General features: G+C 33.1%; 1 protein-coding gene across 8 annotated transcripts in view; it reads left to right on the top strand.

Moving 5' to 3' along the window:
* The window catches only part of LOC118191457 (coiled-coil domain-containing protein AGAP005037-like), a 769,544-nt gene that overhangs the window by 568,265 nt on the left and 178,518 nt on the right, over positions 1 to 22,761 (top strand). For all 8 annotated transcript variants that reach the window (XM_085811562.1, XM_085811561.1, XM_085811564.1 and 5 more), the window contains 2 exons: positions 6,344 to 6,548; positions 7,939 to 7,980. In XM_085811562.1, the coding sequence (XP_085667688.1) occupies positions 6,344 to 6,548; positions 7,939 to 7,980 (247 nt within the window). The remainder of the gene's footprint in view (positions 1 to 6,343; positions 6,549 to 7,938; positions 7,981 to 22,761) is intronic.

Here is a 22,761-nt window from a genome sequence, read left to right as displayed (position 1 = left end):
CTTTTGGAAATCGTCGATATCTATTTTGCATTCATTGTTACTTTTCCATTAAGTTCGTTGCTTTAACGAATTATTATCATTATGATATTAAGATACGTAATGTTTCGTAACTCTTTTGAAAAATGCATTTTATTCTGTTTATTTATTTCTATTGACTGCCGATTAAGAATAGAGATTTGACAAGCTTACTTTTTTGTACTGACTTTCATTTTATTCTCGCCACACGAATCGGCGAGCATCTGCATTGAGTCACGTATTTTTCTAATAACACGTGTTTCGTTTCTTGTAACGGATGAAGCCAATATACCAAATTATCAGCACAGAGCCAACATCCATTGCCTTCCACGTTCTCTAGAATTTTTCGTCTGCCATTTATATAACCGTTGAAGGAATAGTACTAATGCATCTCCTCAGTTGTAAAATTTTCGGTGTTTATTTGAGTTCAAAAGTATTTCATTCTCACCGTAATGCACGCAATTGTTGCTCAGTAAAATTTCTACTTCATGGAACATTTTACCTTTGACTCCACTGACTGATTTTAAGGGATTCTTAATAAACATAGGGTCAAAGTAAAAAAATACACCTCTAATTTTAATCCTTTTCTAAGGCATTTTTAATTATTTGAAGGTCTGGAATAGCTTCTTGGTAATTGGAATCGAGTTTTCTAAATTCAACCAGAATAAATGCTAACATATCATTGGATTCCAAAAGATTCTTCTAGAATCAGTCTTGATTTACACAGATATCCATGATCAGTTTTTTAGTTACTGTCTGCTGCGTAATTTTAAGCATATTGGCTACGATAACGGATGCAGAGTTTGCTTTATTTTATAATAATCTATCCTTTGCGGCTGGTAACACAAAAACGTTTTTCATTCTGCTGGGGACCTGCATTCCCGGACAGAATAAAAATGTATAACAATATCTCATGTTCCAGATCTATCTTAATTATTAAGTTTTAGTGATCTTATTGTCATGTGTTTCTTGCATAGTGAAATTCATGTCTCATTGTCCTCTGTATTACTGTAATTATAATCTTCTTCATTAGAATCTGATTAATTTTTTTATGCATTTCATAAAACTTGATTTTTCTTTTCATAATATCTTACAAAAACACTTTCGGTATTCTTATCCTGAGTTAGTTTCTGCTTAAGTAAAAGAATATTTCTTTGTTAATAAAGATCTCCTTTAGAATAATATCATTTCAGATGGGAAAAAATATTACCTATTCCTCATCGAAATAACATCCATCAGAGCACATGTACTTGCTGCAGCAGCGCTCTTAATATTCCTGGAAGTATTTGCAGAATGTTTCTTTTGGTATCTATCAATACTGGCCGTCTCGTCGTTCTGAATTCTGAATAGCTTTGTCGCCGGAAAACAGCAACCTCGTAGAACCAGCTTGATAAGAGATAATAAATGCATAGGAAGGTGAGAAATTGTCTGAAAACAGAAACTCCAAAGAACCAGCTTGATAAAAGATAATAAATGCGTAGGAGAGTGGGAAGTAATCTGAAAAGAGCGACGCCGTGGAACTAGCTTGATAAAAGGTAATACTGCATAGGAGGATAAGAAATCTGGCGACTAGTTGTACCAAGGTGGTTGTGGCGTAACAAAGATCTGTTTCTACTAAGAAAGAGGAACAGGATTTCTTTGTTTAAAAGGCTTTTGCTCAAACTGTGATATCCTGTTGAATACTCGAAAGATGATTTAACTTTTTTTTCACTATGACATGATCTACGCTGTTCCAAAAGATATCACTTCATACTTAAATCATTTCTTCTGTGAAGAGTAAGCTAGTGTTATGCAGCACCTAAATTTACTTACTAAATTTTTCACGCACGCGAAATGACTTTTCCATGAACATTTTGAATAGAAAGATAAGCAGATATTTATTAGTTAATCTAGAGATAAACTTACACATTTTTTCCTTTCTTTTTTTCTTATGCATTTCGGTGTGAATTTCTTAAATATTTATTTTCTCCATTTATTTATATCTATTGTTAGCTTCTGAGATAATGTTTTTCCAGAACTATAACATCTTAGATATTTTATCTATTTTCCTAGTACAGTTTTATTTCCTTTTCAAGCAAATCAGATCTAAATTCCAAATTGTCTTAATCGCTTTAAGTATGCAGAAAGAAGTTTTTTTTTTTTTTTTTTTTTTTTTTTAATTTTAGCACCTAGAAATGACTTGCATATATTTTTATTCCTTGAACAACTGAAAATATGTTAAAATGAATAACTTTTAATTTTTTTCGGAGACGTGATTATCATGTTCGCTTAGAGTTTTTAAAAAATCATAAATTACGAACTTTATAGTAAGTTTATAGTTAAAAGTAATGTATTTAGGTTAGTGAGGTCTTGTTTTTACTGAGGTCACTATAATTACGGTGTCCAAAACTTATGTTCTACAGAATTTGCCACTTCGCGTCATGGAATAAATTAGACGAAACATTCGGTAAATTAGGGTTAGTTGTTGTGCCGGTTAATAATGAAAATGAGAAGACATCGTTGCTCACATGCACCTACTGCAACTTATACAAATTAATGAAATCCTTTGTCGAGTGCTTTATAATCTTAAAATCGCATTTTCAAGGATGGCATTAAAATTCCTCATTAGAAGACCGAGAAGCGGTTTTATCTTCCAAACGCTTTTTTATTTTCGATTCAGTTTTAGGTGTTCCTGTTTTCACCGTTTTAACATACGTAAATTTTCGGGTATGAGTATTTCATTTTGACTAATGTTGCACTAACTGTCTACTAAAGTTAACATGGAAATCAAAACCCACCGTACCGGCTTAACACAATCCTTGACAGGTCGCGGATCGTTCACAGTATACCTCAACAGATTCGGACTTAGGGATACTCCCTTCTGCGAGTGCGGAGAGGAAGGTCATAAGGACCATTATTACTTTCATTGCAATAATACAAGAATCTGGCACTTAAAGAAACCAGCAGACAGTACCTGGGAAACGACACACTCAAAAATCGAGTAGTCCTTGGTAAAATAGAAACGTGGACATCTAAATACACTCAAAAATCGAATAGTCCTTGGCAAAATAGAAAAAAATACCAAGACACTGCTTAAGCAGAAATCACGGTGAATAATATTACGTGAAATGATCAGAATTTACAACAGGCAATCAAGATAACATTTGGAGCTCACAGTTATCAAACTGAATTATCCCCAAACTGCTGGTAAGCTTATCATAGAATACTAAGGCTTTTTTTCATTCAGCAAGAAATATAAATCTGAGAGATTGTTTCAGGCACTCATAACGATTATTAATATGAACTAATTTCGGACAAGGAAGGCTTTGTAAACATAATATTCATCATTGTAAATTTAGAGATTTCTCCGCTGTGATGGTGAATAATTCCGTTTAGTTCACCTACGTGGGCGGAAGCCATCTTAGCGATGCACTCAGTCACTTACTAGCTATACTTGAATTTTTCAAATGATACTAGAAGAAACTTTAAAATTGGCACACTATTGTATTATTTTTTGCATAGGTTGCCCACATTCCGTCGAATTTCGAATATACTTGTGGAGAGGATTATTTGAAAAATTCGCTCATTTGGTAGATGCAAACTTTTGCCAATAGTATATCTTTTTCTCAAAATATTTTCTACTTTGTCATTTGTTTTTGTTCGCCTATTTCGCAATTTTACTGTTTTATTGTTTGTGCTTGTATATTTTTATAATGGTCAAACTGATTCAAAGTTTCTAGATAAGAGAATCTCACATTATCAAATGCTCCCTTTTAGCAAATTTAAATCTTTATTTTACATTATTGCAGCCTTTATGTGCATTTTGAAGTCAGTTGTATGTTAGATTTTGTTTTTATTTTACGTTTTTTTATTTCCGTTTTTGATTTACTTTTGTTGCAATACATGTCTATATGTAAATGTACTTTTTGTTTTAAACGAAAGCCTGTGGTGATTAAAGTATCTTCAATCATTTTAAAAATATTCCTTGACATATTACAATTTTAGTTTTATTATTTGCTCTGTAAATGCATTGTCATTTCTAGTGACTGAAACCTGCAACCCTTTCATAAAATGTTTCATCTCGAAGAAATTTTGCTGAAATAGAATGTTTTTTATATATCTTTTAAGTATGTAAAAAGCAGCTAATACCAAATGCATTTTAAGCTTCTTTTTTTTAATTGGGTTTTACACTTCGGCTGCTCTTTCTTTCTCTTCATTTTCGTATCTGCTTTTTTTTTTTTTTTCCCAAAGAACTTCCTAGTTCATGTGAAACATTAGCGTGTTCCGAACAAAAATAAAGCTATTTTTATTAATATTAAAAAGAAATCAAAAAACTTCTGACTTTTAAAATATTGCTTAAAATTTACTGTGCTTCTCTTTGACTTTTTTTTAAATATCTTTTTAGTAAATACTATTATTTTGCCGACTCAATTCGTTTTGTTCTAGCACATTTTCTGAAAATTCCCTCAGGGAAAAGTTTAGCTCTGGGAATTGCAATTTTATCCCCTTCTGTCCGTTCATCCACTATTCCACCCCCTGGTGGCGGCTTTTGAGAAGCACTGGCTTCGATTTTTGAGTTTTCTTTTGGCGCACTTGCACAAAGTCGCTCGAGTTCGAAGAAAAAATATAACTACTTTTCACCCTCTGGGGAAAAAGGCAGAATTTCGACCGGATGCTGTTCGATTTCGATGCTGTCGATCGAAGTCATCGATGAAGGTACATAAGGCCCTATCGATGCCTTCGCAACAGATCCTTTTCTCTTTTTATATTTTTTGTTGCCGGGATTTGGCAACAGACGGGCCGATGTGTTTTTCGCTTCGCTGCTTTCTGAAACGGGAATCAGTCGCGTTCTTCCGACAGCTGCCCCGATTGGTTTTGTTTCTTGTGACGTCTTATTGATGAATGATGTCATGCCTCGCGAGCAAGATGCTCTTTCAGACAAAATACTTTTGCTCAGAATACGTATGTATAGGGCGGGATTGAAAGGATTTTTTTTTTTTCACATCCAAAGTTCAACGATTATAGTTTGATTACAGATAAAAGTATTCCATTTCTTTTCCAAATGGAATAAACCATTGGCTAAGATTTCCAAAAACAGCGAAAAACAACTAACCTTGGCTAAGATTTCCAAAAACAGCGAAAATTCTTTGTATAAGAAAAACGCGCAATAAACAATCGTATTCCACAAACGTAACCCACAAAATGAAATATATTTGGACTAAAAAATGTCTCGCGTACGCAAATATCATCACACAGTATTAAATCGTCAAATACTGAGCTAAATTCTGTTACGGGGCGTTTAAGTGCAGAAAATGCTATGTGTATGTTAAAAGAGTGCAAATATATTTTTTAACATTATGAAACACCAAAAGACTAAGAAATCCTCCCTAACGAAATGAGAAGAGGTCTTAGCTGCAGCTTAATTTATGTAATTACGGTAAAGCCTCCAGGGCTATTTGCCTAAGGAAACGGATGCCTTCTTGAAGAACTTTCTAAAGGAAACTGGCTCGTATACATGGGGAAAACCACTAAAACGCCCATGCATCCAGCCCGTTCGCGGCATTGATTGAAGCTAATAGGAGGAATTTGCCTTAGGATATCGTCCATGATGTCAGCAATTCTGATGTAGATACACTTTGAAAGTTTCTACAAAATAATGGATTTAACAAACAAATGAAGATTGCTCTTTCTGAATCTATTTTCTCTAGTGCTTTTAATATTTGATGTATATTGACGTGCTCACTCTCCTGCACTTAAATATTTAACTCAGAAGTCTCATAGGGAAATGACTACTGATTCTTTCCAATCACGTGCCTTTGTAAACTACTTTCTGTTGCTTAAAAATATATTCTGAAATTATTTGCTTTTATTTACGATTTTAATGAAAATACTGGTGAATATAATATTCTTAGAAATTATTATGATTGATATAAACGACTATTTTGAAATATTTTAGAAACGAAGTTCGATAAGAATTGCAAATGTTACTTCCCATGGTTATGCTGTGTAAAATGCGTTTTTTCAAACCTTTTAATAAAATTGATTAGCATGCTTCTGTAAGCATGTTTGAAGTACATAATTACATACTTAAATTTTGAAAGGATGAACTTTTTTTTCGCTTTGCATTCATATTCTTTACATTTCGAGTTATATAATTATAGAACATATTATGCTAAGAAGTACTAGAGGTTAACTTGATAATTGAAATAAGTAACTGGGTAGAAAAATGCAATTGGAAATCTTAATAGTCTGGTTAACATAATAAGACAAGCATATCATTTGATCTATTTATTCAACATCGCTGTTACAATCATGTCATATTTAAGAGTTTTTTTCTCTCTTCCTTTAGAATGCGATGCAGGGGCGGCATCCTCTGTACACCCCTCCTTTGGGGCCGTACGACGAGGACCCAGGCATCATGTCAGAAGTGGAGACGTCGGCTACGGGCTTCCGAACCACAAGAGCTCCCAAGACTCCACGCATCGCCTCCTTCCCCCCACCTGCTAGCAGAGGGGGCAAGATGCCCCAACATCTCCCCGACAGGCATCTCATGGGTAAAATCATATTTTATGTTCTTTCAATATCATTACTACAGTAAACTCTTAAAGTAGCTGTTGTATCAGATACGGGATAAAATCAAATGATATTCAAGAGCTTTTTTCCCCACTTATTTTCATTCCAAAACCCTAAAAGAACTTATTCTCATCATTTAATTTTTAGTTCACACCTTTTCTTTTACATTTTAATATCTATGAAAAGGTATTGCAAGTAAATTACAGAAGTATTTCGTCTTCACGAACTAATTCATTCGTAAGGATAGTTTACAAAGTGAAGTATAATTATCAACTTGAATTTTGCATTCGAGGCAGCCTTGTCATGAAAATAGTTCACTGCGAGAAGATCACTTTATATATATTGTTACAAATAACTACTTATTCAAAACTCATCAGAACTAATACATAAAAGATAATTTAACCTAAATATACTTTTCTGCTGCATAATCAATCTTTTTATATATCCTATAGCAGGAAGATTAAGAAATTCCTTTAAAGAGATTTTTCGCGTAATTCCAAAACAGTTTGAACTTCCCAAAACAACAAGCTCGAGAACAAGGTGAGCTACATGAAATTTAGAAAACTATATTTTCGCGTTTATTTTATTAAATAGCGCAATAGGTAGATGCATATAAGGTTGAAACGAGTACTGTATATGCGTAGCGCCAGTTGAATGCAGGTGTTCAAACGGGCATACATGCGGTCGTAGACATGCCGGATATCGTTTTATAATATGAATTCCAATTAGTTGCACCTGGCCTATTAAATCCACCACGTTGGTGCTTGCTGGCTGGGGATGAGCATGGAGGCTGATGTCAAATATTGGTCCATACGCTGCCCGCATCCCCCCCAAGACCAATGCTGTTAATAATGGAATTGCCAGTGCTATTAATAATAGAAATGAGACCAGTACTGTTAATAATAGAATTATCCGTATTCTCACTATAAAATAATTATTTTCTCGAAGTCCCGTTATAGTCTCAAATAATCATTACAACCTCTTTGCTCTCATGGTCCTATTTTTATTTTCAATAAACGCAGACCACTTATCCCCAAAGGAAAAAAAAAACACTTACGAAATATTGTATGTGTATTTAAAAAAAAATTATTTTCCTATTCAATTAAATGCATATATATATTTCTTGACTTTCTGGTCTGATTACATGTCATTTTTCAAATAAAATACCGAGCATGCCACTTTAGGTTCTTTTACTAGTTTTATTTTCCTATTTTACGTATTGTTAAATCATTGTATTTTTAATTACTGAGAAGCCTATTTCTTGCAATGAAATTTCATTCGAAAGAAATCGTGAATAATATTTCGTTTTCAAAGTATGTTTTATTTAATTTTTGTATCGTTGCATTATTAAATTAGCTTTTCTAATTTCAGGTCCTGTTTCACCTCAGTTGAGGCATGAAAATCTCACTCTAGGTGAGTCTGTTATCTGAATTATAATTTATATCCCAAACGAGGGACATGATTGTTTAAAACTCTTTTTTTGCTTCAAATTTATAGAAAAACATCAGTGACTGTGTGATGTAGATCAGAATTTTCTAAAAATCTGATCACATTTTGATTGGCTTAATCCTGCTTTAAATATTTTAATAGGAATTAAAAGCGAATGCAAAATAAAGAACAATTGAATTGTTTTAAAAGGGATTGTTAAAAAATAAAAAACTGAGAATTTTTCAAGTACGTGTTTAGAGTAATTTGAAATAATTAACTGTAAGCGTTTTATATTCTAATTTTCAAGGAAAATTAAATTATTGGTAATATAAGGATGACGTGTATAGCATGATAGTCTAGCATGAAATTGATAGTATAGCATGAAATTAAAATTACAAAATCCAGTTCATTAAAGTTCAAAACAAATAAAATCATGAAAATTTATAATTTTAAAATATATCGAAGATACTCCTTCCTCCATTAATGCAACTGAGGGAGAGCAAAATTAATTAAAACTAAAAAGCCTCGTGTACCTTACAATTTTAAATCTCATGACATACCGACAGGAGTTAATTTCATTACTCGACATAACCATACAACTGCAGGCGAACTGGTATTCGATTCTGACGTATCGATCGCACTGCGAGAGAGATGCAAATGAATCTTTTCTTACGGAATAAACAAGAGTTTGGGCTTTCAGTGCAGAAGTCATAATTAATTTTAGCCGCTATGTTGATTGAAATTGTTCGCGCAAATACGTTATCTTCTTTTGTTTTGATGCTGCTGTTATTTTATCTTGCACTCGAGAGTAACTGTGTTCTTGGAGAAGGTGGTAGCTTTATTTTTAATTGTTTGATAAACACTGAACTCGCCGGTCGCGCACAATTGACGACGATGAACGCTTCGTTGCGGAAGTTAAATTTCCCAGTTTCCTGTCTATCGGCTAATTACGTTGAGGTGTTTCTTGATTTCCCAGAAGCGCTGAGGGACAATTAGAGAAACTTTTGTAGAAAAATGCTGCTTCAGCTTCGAAAGAATGACATCGAATTGGAAGCATTTATACTCCTCATTCTAAGATTTTCAGCTTTTGAAGATAATGAACAGGAAAATATTGACAAAACCTAAACTAAAAGGAAACAAAGAGATAATTTAAAAAATCGAATTAAAGAAGAACCAGTCAGCGTTCTCTTTTATCTTATTATCTTTAATATAAATAATAACGTTATGAGTGAAAGCATTTTAATAAATATGATATTATAAAACTATTTAAGAATACATTATAGTAATCTAGCAGAACTTAAAAGTTGTCGAACTTTATTTTTTCATTTGCAATTTATTTTATAAAATACTAGTTAATTATCATTAAAATGACACTATAAATCAAACACGTCATCCTTGCGTTTTTAAATTCCAGAAATATCTCTGCCCCTTGCTCATCGGTTGGCATCATAAGACTCATTGATTGTTTTAGCTTTTGTTGAGTTTTAGCTAAAATTATTTGCATGAAAATTACATTAGTGTCTTAATATTAAAAATGTTTTAGAGGTGTCTGTCCAAAATGTTTAAGTCGTTAACTTACACTACTATGCATTTATATTTGCGTGACTTGGTAAATGATACTATTACGCCGAACATAGTATATTTTTTTTTAATTTTTCCAAAATGTTTAGACGTTATGTTGTTTAAAATTCACGTGACTTACATAATGTAAAAGTTTCATTACTCAAAACATAATATTTTAGTTATTTTCGATGTGGCCTGCAGTTTTCAGAATGTTGCATTCGAAATTACGTTAATTCTTTAATTTATCCTGCGAGTTGTAATTGTGTTGTCAAATACACTAGGGGATTAAAAAGCAATAAACGCACTTTATAATAGTTTAAATTTTTATTTTACTTTTTAATAATACCCTAAGTGTCGTAATTTAAAGAAAATTTAATTTATAGTATATCCAATTCATAATTTCATGAATACTTTCAGCATTAATTTAATTGTTAGACTACGTTTCTGAAATCATACCTCACCTACTTTGGTTCAAAATCGTTTGGTTTGATAAACTGTTCTTAGAAACCATTCCTTTAGGTTAAAATATTTTTGTAAAACACCTCAAAAATGAAACATTTGCAACGTTTTAAACAGGTCAGCACTTGTGTTCTTATCAGTAATGTTAGCTAAATCAAAATCATTTTCCTTCAGGTAATTTTCAAGGAGGCTGAATGTAATTCATAAGCCATAGAAATTACCCATAAAATTTATTTCAACTTATTTCTCTTCATCTGTCCAACAATCAGTTACAAATGCCATTGAGAATATTCTCTTTTTCAGCTAAAACAAGAAGATAGCCCTTTTGTGATCTAACTTATTCAATAACGTAAACAAACAATCTAGAAAGAGACAGTAATCAAAATATGTAAGGGTTACCATATATCTTTACGAACAAAGAACAAACTGTATATCGGAAAAGATTTATTATTAGGAGTTTAATGTGTTTCACGATGAATGGCAATAATTACCTAGTGCTGAACATTGATTGCTTGAATTTGAATCGAAATTTCTCTCTGGAAGTCGACATATTAAATTAAAAACGTACGGAATCGTCTTCATTTTAAATTTTTCAGTATGTTATTAATTGTTTCGTTTTTTAAAACTCATACAAGCACAAAAACCTAAAACATTATATTCAGCTTTGAACAGTTATGAAAAATAAAATGCGACAAAATATTAAGACGTAGAACATTTTTTACTTTATCTTATAAAATAAATGATATTATAAACGTCATTTATAAATTAAATACCTGTAAAAATATTTACAAAAAATATCTGTTAGTTTTATTATAAGCTACATCAAATGCGTGAGTTATTAAATAATAAAGTGTACATTATCAAGAAGTACATACATTGCTTCTAAAATAATCAATTTGTGAAGCAAGGTGCATTTTTAACTTAAAAGATAAATGAAAGATCTTATACCGAGTGGAACGGCAACACATTTCAAAAATAGCAATTTGTCAAGCTATCTAAGTCATGGATCTTTGTAACATAACATGGTAAGAAAATTGAAAGTTATAAACGTTACCAATTTCTGTAAGTAACAAAAAAAAAATCTTTTAAAATGATAAACGTGCTGTACACTTGGTTAATAAATAAATATAAGCCTAAACTTAAAGGATCAAAAGAAATATTTCACTTTATGCTTCTCATTTCATAAATCCACAGCTCATATCACACTTTAAAGTAGTATATTTAATTTCCAATTTTGTAATCATTCGTAAAATTCTTATTACAGTACTTGTAATTTGAAAAGACTTCAAGACATTTCAGGCACAAACGTAAGAACACTGAATCTTTTCTTGGATCATACAGATATTGTGCTATCTAGAGCCTCACTTCCGTGGAACCCCAGCTCCGACTGCCCCTCCAGAATCAGGGCTACTATACAACTACTATAAATTTTAATTTCAATGCAACACTACGATAAATCGAGTCCTTCGAGATATCGGAGTCCGGTTCCTACAGTTGGCGTTTATTTATACCAAACTACTGGTTACGTACATATTGCAATACTTTAAAAATTTGCATACTTCACTAGGGCCCACTGGCGTTGAAGGGGACTTACTTGTGGAGTCTTACTTCTTCTTATTATTTTTATTTGAATTTATTTTGTATTAAAATGGATCGGTATTCAATATAAGTCAGTGCTGCTTTAATCAACACTTTTTATCTTTGTGACCAGCAGCTGAAAGAAGGAATGGGGGCCGAAACCCTAAGGAAATTCTAGTGCTTTTAAATGCTACACAAAGATCTTGAAAACGAAAGTCATTGTTGATGCCTACTACGAGCACTGGATCCAAGACACATAGTTTCAATGGGATGAGTTTCTCCACATTTATTAGGCAGTATGCTCAGAATTCACTGCGACAATCATATCATCGCTAGAGCTAAAAGAAGAGTTGAAAACAAAAATATCAAATGCGATAGGCTCGATTTCAACAGTCCAGTTCAAGCCGGTTATTTTACAATTACACTTTGTGACGTTTTACTCTGTTTTTCGGCTAATGTTGTTGTAAAACATTCCTGAATTTATGTAGAGTGCTGGAAATATATATAAATTGAATCGATTACGTAAGACTGCGAATTATTTTTGCATCTCCATATGCTCGTATAAATATGCTTCATGTGCACCTGATTAGAAGAGTACATGACATAAACAGTTGTACTAGACTATGTACTACTTAAACAATATTGTTAAGTGAATTATATACAAGCATGGCTAATTAAACTGTTTATACAGACGCATAACTAAGTTATGCTACCGCGCGTACAACTATCTACTCGAAGCAACATCTGGGACAACTTTTACAGTGCTTAATTTATGACCCACTAAATGGAAATAAAAATATAATGCATAACGCAATTTATATAGTATCTCCTATATACATTCAATACACCCTAATGTGCATATTGTTGCATTCTATGTAGTTCGTGGGTTTGGTGTAATTGATGATAACACATAATGAAGAATCAAAACACAATTTATTTGCCAGTAAGCGCTAATACACAAGACAGTTCCAAAGACACGTTACAATCGTCGAAAAACTACGAAAACACGGTGAAACAATCAGCAATACAGCCTTTAGTCTATAAGGCTATAACGGTGAAGACAGCTTCATGGCAAAGCACTAAAGCACAGCTCCCGACTCAGTCGATCGTTCTCAAGCTGATCTCTAAAATTAAAGTACTACTCTTCTTGACTACTGAACTCAAGATACTACTACTACACTACTAAATTCAAGATATTCTTTACCCTCCACGTACAAGCAGCTTATATATAGCTTTAGCCTACCTTCGAGAATATTCTCGGGAAAACCGCTAAGAATGCGTTCTAGAATGTTCTCGCTCCGTCTAGGGCATATCGCCAGTTTTGCCGTCAATTCTCGTCAAAAGGCAATTCAGCGCCAAATCTGGCAACCCTGCAATTCCCTAACCCTTCTTTTCCCGCTTTGCGGGGAAGCTATCTTACCGCAGCTGATCCTTTCTTTGGGTAATTTTATTTATATCCTGAGCTTATTTTTCAAATATCTGCTTGTTAAGATATAAAATGCTTTCTATAAAGAATAAAAGCGAAACTGTAACAGCTGCAAAGAAAAGTGCAATTTTCATGAAATTTAATGTATAAGAATTACTTATGTAAGAAATTAGACATGAATATAAACTTTCCTAGATTCTTATTGAACATCTGCAAATTTTACTGGAATGAAGGTCTTTTTGCTTAGAAACTGCAGTTTAAAAATAAAACGGTGCTCAATGCTGTTGCCAACGACAGGAGTATATTGCGCTTCTTGCCACGAAGAATTTCGTATGCTTGGGCTGATATCATTGTCAGATAAGTGAGCATAAATAACAACAACAGACAACAACAAAGATTTATTCCATGAATTAATGGTAACTGCCATTACGTTGCATTTTGAGAGATTTCATTGAAAAATAAATTTTTTATTCTTTTGACGAAAAATATCAATATGAGTCATTTTAGATTTCGTTAAATAATATTTTTATATTTTGATAAAACTTATCACAATTCTTCACTTGCTTTAATCACTTATTAAAGCAAGTGATATTATGCTCTTACCCCCATATTTAAAATAGATAAATATTTATGTAAATTTATCCAAAATGAACTTAGATAAGCGAGTGAATTATGCGAATAAATATAGCTTTTTTTATGAGCTTGCAACGGAATAATATGAAAATGTTTTCAATTGGCACATTGTTTTCAAATAGTTCTTGATTATATAATGATATGTGTTCTATTGTAATATGTAAAATAATTGAAAGATTTTGATGTATGGATTAATATTAGGGCATTCTTTTAAACTCGGCATGATTTAAAATATCTCTTAAAAATGACATTTCTTCTGCATGTTAAAACATTAATCGTACGAATTGTATATAACCTCTTTTTTTATATATATAAATTAGCAGTCTGGAAAATTATATCGATGATTTGAATATTAATTTTTGATATCATGATTTTGTAAAGTATTATATCTCTAACTAAATATTCTAGAGTTCTGATCTTCATGCAGTTATGCATCCAGTATCTTGTTACAGTAATTGGCTGGGCATTGTATAATTTAAACTGTTTTTTTTTAATAAGACATGAAACAAAAAGAAATTCGATCAGTTCAAAAAGATTGAGGGCATTCTTTCTTTCTTTTTTTCCGAAACATAATCCCGTTACATTGTTCAATAAATTTCTCAATTTTCATTTCTTTTTCTTTTATCATTATTGAAAAGATCAGTTTTCCTGCACATTATAGCTTTCAGGGTGAGTTTAGGAACTTGTAACGTTAATAAAAAAAGAGATAAGCGGGAAAAAGGAGAGGGAGATTTTAAATCTGATCAAAGTAGTTGCATTGTATATAGTGTTACATACAGGCGATTTAGAAAATTTATGTTAGTCATTCTTTTTAAGTATTTCATAACATTTAGGAATCAAATACTCTTTACCCAAACTAGCTCAGACAACTAATTGATTTATTTTAATAAACTGGTTGATGTATTTTAATGAATAAATACATAATTAATCAATATTTTAGCGTTATTATATATACGACGATATAATATTTTACAAAACTTTTATCATAGTAGGATTTTTAAACAAAATGCATAAAGAATACTTAAGGTTTTTTAGATGATAGTCATTTGCAAGTAACAATGTACACTGTTAGTGACTTATAACACAAATACCATTTCAGGCTATGTTGACAAAGCGCGAGACCCGCTGATTAACGGTTGGCTGCCATATCATTAGGTCTGGACTCGAATCTTGCAGAAGGCGTGGTGTAAATGCATAGCATCTTTATTGAATGGAGGTACTTAATGTATCATCGAGCCGAACATCCTTTCGAAAAGTTGTTGGCATGGGGAACAGGGGTAGGAGATATCTGGATCCATCCCCCCAAGGTCAAAATGGGGATGGAGCTGGAAAAGTTCGTCGTCTATAGGGTGCTCACAATCTTGGCCAATGACAGACGCAGCCCTCTGCCTCTCAGCCACGATGAATTCTTGGACTTGATTATGCATTAATTAAAATAAACTCAGTTCTAATCACAACACAAGTATTTCAGCACCTATAAAGACGCTACATTCGTACATCTTTCTATCTCTATTACTTTAAAAGAAAAGAATATATACATATTTCCATATAACTGTCCCTTTTTAAAAGATTCTGCATTTTCATTTGTATAACATGTGTAAAAGCAAACGAAAATGGTGAATAAAAGCAAGATCTTTATGAGAAATTATTTAGTTGTAGTATTTGAATTAATAGTTATTATTTTGATAAGCTGTAATTCTCGAGTTAATGTTATAATTCAGCATTAAAAATATTAATTTCCTTTCAATGGAATTCCCTTCAATGGCTTTTCATTCAATAGTAAAAATCTTCTTCCTCAAATCTAAGGCTAGTTTGGGATAATATCTGATGGATTCAATTATGTTTAATATCAATTTTACTTAAGCAGATAGTTCGAAATCTTCTAGACAGGTGCAGATTGTGTTTTGCCCTAGTGATATGCAAATTCCCTTGTTGTTATAAACGTGTGCTTGAGGGTTTATTTAAAATTTTAAATGCTGCTAATCACAATCATTAGTTTAATGGATAATAGCACTAATTTTTAATCGTATAACCTCCAGTCTAGAATAACTGCTGAATCTTTTATCTAATAGAATAATGGAACACGATACATTGTCAGCGACACATAGCATATTAACTAAGTAAATTATTAACAAGTCTAATAATAAGTAAACTAAAACTTTAGTCCAAAAAACTACTTCTGGTTTGAGAATGACTCTATTTTGGAAATTGCTCTACTCTTGCCAAGTCAAATATCGAACTTAAAATTTTTAATGTAAGAAATCAAATTTTTTTAATACACGCGCTGGGAATTGTACACCTAGCAATCAATTAACTAATACAAGTTCATTATTTACTTTTTGTTGCATCTCTTCTCTTTCTAAAGCAAGCTTCCAACTCATACAAAATGAGCAATGAGGAAGAGACATGCTTACAGCATCAACCCACTTCAATGTAAGTCAATGCAATCAATTGTTATGATCAACGCTCAATATTTATATTCGGCCTTATACATTATCTTTAATAATTTTTTTTTTCTTCTAGAATGAGCTCTGGACATACAAAATCAGAAAAGAACAATAAAGCAAATAATAAATATAACTTTTTAGAAGCTTAGGAAAACATTTAGGTCCTCCTGCGTTACTTGCTTGTTAACTCGTCACTTGCTTGATAACTTAGAATAAGTCGATTGATTGATTGATTGGACTTGTCTGGAATCGCTTACCGTTTTCATAATTATGGGAAAGTAGAAACTTTCTCAATAAAGCACCTTACCAGATGCTTGCCAGAACCAAATAGTTCACACTATCTCCCGTTGTCAAGCGACTGGTAATGAAATGGAATGAAACTTTTTTATGCAGTCATGTCCTACTCATAGCTTTCTAAGCTCTTATAGATAAGAAAACAGCATGTCTTGCTATACTTAAAGTTGACAGAATGCTACAATTTAAAGTTAATAAATTTTCTCTTTTAAGAGAAAATGCTACAGAATAAAGCATTTTCTCTTATGCATAAGAATAACAGAATGCCAAGAATAAAGCATTTTCTCTTATGCATAAGAATAACAGAATGCCAAGAATAAAGCATTTTCTCTTATGCATAATAATAACAGAATAAAGCATTTTCTCTTGTGCATGAGAATCTATAGAACAAAGCATTTTCTCTTTTCTATGAGCGAAAATGCTACAGAATAAAGCCTTTTCTCTTATTCATAAGAATAACAAAATGCTGCAGAATAAAACATTTTCTCTTATACATAAGAATAACAGAATGCTGCAAAATAAAGCATTTTCTCTTATAAAAGTAACAGAATGCTCATGCATTTTTTCTCTTACGCATAAGAATAACAGAACGCTACAGAATATTTATACATTTTCACTTATGTGTTAGAAACTACAGAATAAAGCATTTTCCCTTTTGCATAAGAGAAACTGCTGCAAATAAAAAAATAGAATATCTTGTTACATTTAAAGTTGTCTTAGTTGCTATTTAAGCACATGGGAATTTCATTGTCGGTAAAAATTCTACACACCTAATGAGATTATAAAATGTATTATGTATTCACTTAAACAATAACGCTTTTACCACAAATATTTTATGCTTTTTAAAATAGTTATTCCATCTTTCTGAACTATTATTATCCATGATATATTATTGCCTTTTCATTCTATCACCACCGTGTTTCGTATGGTTAATGATATATTATTGCTGTTTCATTTTAGCGCCACCATGTTTCATATGGTTATGTCTTGATATTACCATACTTCGCTGGTTTTAACTTTTTATTATTCTACGTAAATTTTTACGACAATATTTTTTTCTTCGGCTTTTTTTTTTTTTTTCTGTGTGTCTACATTCAACGTTGTTTCTGTCCTAGTTTTATCGCTGTGTGACTTACCTCACTTGTCTGACAGTAACATCAGAAGAAGCCTACAAAACTCATCGTGGCAAGGCGTGCAAGGTGCGCCTGTCGTTGACAAGAGCCCCATACAGGTGACAGTGCGACTTCGCTCAATTCCGCCCTAAATTTTGATAGGGCACAAGCCCAAAGAAACGGGTCCGAGGGTCTCCTAACCCTCTTTCCCTAACGCCAAGCTCTCGAGAGGACTCAGCTCGCTGCATATTTAGAGTGCCCCCATGCTTCACGGACACTATACTTTTACAAACAATCATGCCTTCTCCGGGATTTGAACCCGGGCCCTTCTGTACACCAGTAGTCTCCGCTAACCACTATACCGTCTGGACGTCAGTTTCATCGCTATATGCTTATTGCAAAATTATATGAAATATTTTTCACGACATCCCTCAAGAACTTTGAACCATCCAACAGGAAATCATTGAATTCATTTCTTGGGATTAAAATGACGAATTTTTATTACTTCTCTAAATCTGTCGATCTGAATTGCGAATGTATAAATTGCAAAACATAGGAGAACATTGCAGAAAAATGTTAGAAACGAGGAATTGAAATCAAGCGTCCAGTAGGTGACAGAAAAGAAACTAGTGAAGATGTAACATGTTTATGAAAGCTGTGATTGGCTGTAAAATTATTCAGTTACAGCCTGTGAAATTGTTTTTAATTCGTTAACTAGTAGAACGTTTTAATTTTCTCTCTTTTGTTTTATGTGATTACGGCAAAGCCTCCAGGGTTATTTACCTAAGAGGAGGGATGCCTTCGTAGAGGATTATCTAAGGGACACTAGCTTATATACACGTTACAGTTACAGATGAGGAAAACTACGAAAACGCTCATGCAGCTAGCCCGTTTGCGGGATTCTAACCGAACTACCAGTGCTTAGCGACTTTTCTGCTCAGCCACTGGTGGGCCTCAGCCCTACTGGTGGCATTTGCAACCTTCATATATTCCCTACTACCTATTTTATCGGTAGTAAAACGTGTTTTTGATAGCATGACATGACCCGCAATAGCTCAAATTATCGAATAGATTTATTAAAATTCACTATAGCAATCGCAGAAAGTTTAGATTTTTCTGCGTTCTCTATCAACACGCCGTGATGATGAGGTAGACTACAAGAGTCCTAGGAATTCGCCCATTCCAACAAAACGTCAGACTCACGTAGTTCTTAAACAGCATTAGACAGTGACTCTTTAGAGTAAATATTAGATGGCCTCTTTACTTCTACATAACATAATATAACATTAGACAGGGACCAGTACATAGTCACGAACAGCTCTTTAAACTGGTAATTTGTGGAGGATGTTTCAGAATCCACTGGGAAGGATTCAAAGTACCGCTTTGTTTAACAAAAACATAATTTGTTTAAAATAATTAATAAGAAATGTTAATTGTATTATAATCTCCTTTTTTATTTTTACGCACTTTTTTACCTTGAGACCTGATTGTGGCAATTATCACAGCATCCTAGTTTCTGTAACTCAAGTGTCGAACTTTTTAATATGTTGCAAGGAGATTCTTCTAACAATACTTTGCATAATCTTGTTTTTTCTATTTATGAAATCCATGTCTGAAAGAGTTAAGGCCTATTTATACCAGCGAAACTTTGAGCCCACGAAATATATGCCAACTTGAGAACTTCACCTAATGGGGGAAGGATTTTTTTATTTTAAAAAATTGAGTATTTCTGCTTTTATTGCAACCTAAGCAAAAATATTACTAGAAATTTCAAGATTGATACACACAGGAAACCAATTCCATTAAAAAGCAATCAAGTTCGTGAACACTTCCTGAACTCGAAGTTTAGTCAGTGTAAACGTAATCTTTAGTAGCTTAAGGGTAAAATCGCTAAATACTGATAGTTCCACCCGTATTCAAATGTCAGAGAAACGGCTGGCTGTTTGGGAGTTTCAGCATTTTACCTGCATGTAACTTAGATATGACCCATTTTCCTTTAAAATGTCTTCCACGAACTCGTCTCTCTCTCTAGACCATTATCTTCAGCCTCAGTGTAATTTTTATTCTTCTCCGGTTATTATGAGGCTAATGGTTTCTTCTACTGTTACTCTTTTCCTGAGAATTTATTGCCAATTAGTTTGCTTTATTTTTAATACATATAAACCATATTTTTACTGTAGTGCCCAGTAGAAGGCCTTTAAGTGATCCATTACTGATAATAAAGGCTAATGAATAACTGGTAACATTCATAAATGTTACTGGTTTATGCTATCAGATTGACGCGCTGCTTACTACGCAACCGAGGCTTCATCCTTTCTAATGTTACAACATTTTCCCAATTATTTCCTTAAACTGATTACCGTCTCGGTTAACAGGAGCATCGTTTCATAGAGACCTGGCTCATAGAGCTTCTACTTTATTATGAAATTTACTTTGTAACTATTTAGAGTTTGGTAATTTATAAGGTATAGTTTGAGAGAAGAGAGGACAAATGCTGAATAGTTTCTAAAAACGCATTGCTAGCCATTAAATGGTAGACGTTAGGTTAATTAATTAAGGTAAAGCACATAAGAGCACCTGCTTAAAAGGAGAGATGACTTCGTGGAGGGTGTTTTAAGGGAAAGTAACCCTTATCCATGTCACACATGAGAAAAGCCATGAAAGCTCCCAAGCAGTTAGCCTACTCATCGAGACTTTAACCCACATCGAATAATTAATTAGCTTTCAGTGATTTTAACATTTGGTTTCTGGTAGGTTAGATAAAAATAAATCTTTGCTAATCATTGCATTGTCGTAAAAACTATCAAAATCATATTTATGATGCAGATAACTTAATGGTACAAGGGGGAAACGATTATACTTAGATCATTTAACAATAATTTGAACTAAGTAGAGCGAGAGAATACACTTTAATTGCCAAAATACACACATGTATATTTCAGGTAATCTATACTCAGTTGAATGCAGCATCTATATTTCCAAAATATTTTCGAATGGCTGCAGTAAACCATTTCTTAGGGGTATTAAAGACCCACTCACTCGTTGACATCCTGTTTCTCATTAATCGTCTAACATTCAGGTACTTCTTTATTTTATCGAAAAGGGCACAGTCCGATGCTAGAAATCCTGGCACATTATCTCCTGCTTTTGTTTCTGTTGTAGAGTCATTAGGCTAATTGGAAGCAGGAGCAACCGCCTTCGCCGGGAATCGAACCCCGGACCTCTGGAATACCGGCCCAGAGTGCTACCGTTACACCACGAAGGCACGCTAGGGAAGTGGGAGAAATACCTTATATACTCTCCTTTTTAAAGGGCGACTAGGGTTTTAGGGGACCTAGTCGCCCAAATCCTGGGTGCGGAGAATCATCATCCACAACCCTTTTAGTTCGGGCGCCACTTTTAGAGTCATTACGTTTTTTGGAAGCAGAAAAGATGAAAAATATGCAACCGTCTTCGCCGGAAATCGACCCACGGACCTCTGGAATACCGGCCCAGCGTGCTACCGTTACACCACGAAGTCACGCTAGGGAAATGGGAAAAATACCTTATACTGTAAGTAAGTGACCCTTTGGAACACATATTGAACACAAATCTTACTAATTTTCAAATCTCCATGCACTAGTGTATTGTCTGGCAGTGTGCTTTACACGACGTCAAAAATAATGTTCCTATCTGTCAGTACCAAGCTGGACGCCTGCTGTACATCGATGTGCACTTTGCTACTCATCTGTCACTCCTAAATACTTTCACTACACTTTTATGCCCTACGTTTAAGTATCTAATCCAGTTAGCATCGCGCAGGAGCTTGTCAGTAATTTTTGTGAATTTGTGTTGTCCCTGTTTCCAAAGAAATGCGGAAACAGGGACAGTCTGCAACACAAATTCACAGAAACCGACTGTCACACTTAGAAAGAAATCAAAGAAACTATACAGTTCACTTTTGATTGTTTGAGAGTAAAACATTATTGCTACATATTGCACTTAAGAGAATATTTTAACCTTACTTTTTTGACTTTTAAAATTCATTATTTAATTAACCTCTTTTTTAAAGACGTATTATAGTCAAACCCTGATATAGCGAACTTCGAGGGGTCGTAAATTTGGTTCTCTATGTCCGATCTTACATGGAAAAAATCTGATGAGTGCACCACATGATTTCCTTGTACGAATATTAAATTATACGCAATCTTCCTACATTTTATTTTAACATATTGAGTTAACAGGTAACGAATTTTGAATTAAATCGACTTCGTCGATAGCACATAAACCAGAATAGAATTAAAGGCACTCATTGAAGTTCACTATATTTATTTACCATAGCGACACTTCGGCGCTAGGTTTACTTAGCAGCGTTACATCTCATTCATTTTATAATTCAGAGTGCAGAAAAATTAAATCATCTGAAGAATTACCATATGTTCTATTAAAATTCTATAATAAATCTAAAACGATATATAAAAGAAATTAAACAAATAAAAAAGAAACACTATTCTGCTAAGTTTTTGACAGGCGATTCAGCGCCGCTTACCTAATGCGCATGCGGTACTAATGAAATCAATTCTCACTTCACGGCAAGGCAAAAATACATAAAAATTCAAAATATTTCCTTTAAAAATTGAAAGATATAGAAAAACATAAAACAGTTTAAAAAATTTTACAATTAAAATTACAGTTTCTACGCAGAAACAAGCTAATAACTTACATCATGATTCCAGAACGAATTGACATAATTTAATTCGCAGGAATAAAAGAAGACATTACTTTGTTGTTGCGAAGTTTAGTTACTCTAGATTGGCAACAAATCCACTATTCTTCTAAATTTCGAATGGCAACAAATATGGCTGCCATGGTAATAAAAAATTAGGCTTAACCGCACTTCAAAAACTTTTAAATTGTTGATCCACAATTCCACAATTATTGCATGCAAGATAACTAAAGGCATAAAAACCTTAAACACACCAACATAATTCAATTATTTTTAAATCAAAAAATGCAGAATTCGGAAATATATAAGAATAAAGAAACTGATCTCACTCAGCCGAGTAACAAATTGTATACACACACACACACACACACATAGATAGATATATATCATATTAAAAGCAAAGGAAAAGACGGAACACTGTAGAATGTGTGATTAGACCCATATTGAAGAAGATTTTCATTGCGTAAAATGCTAACTTGGTAATATCTAAAGAACTTGGCAGTCGAGGCAGTTTTAATTCCATTTTTATTTGCGACTGATATTTGGTCC

This window comes from Stegodyphus dumicola, chromosome 2 (assembly GCF_044657685.1).
Source record: "Stegodyphus dumicola isolate Sdum_Otavi_A_Nest chromosome 2, ASM4465768v1".
NCBI lineage: Eukaryota > Metazoa > Arthropoda > Arachnida > Araneae > Eresidae > Stegodyphus > Stegodyphus dumicola.
Note: the sequence above shows the minus strand (reverse complement) of the source record. Positions and strands in the feature narration are given on the sequence as shown.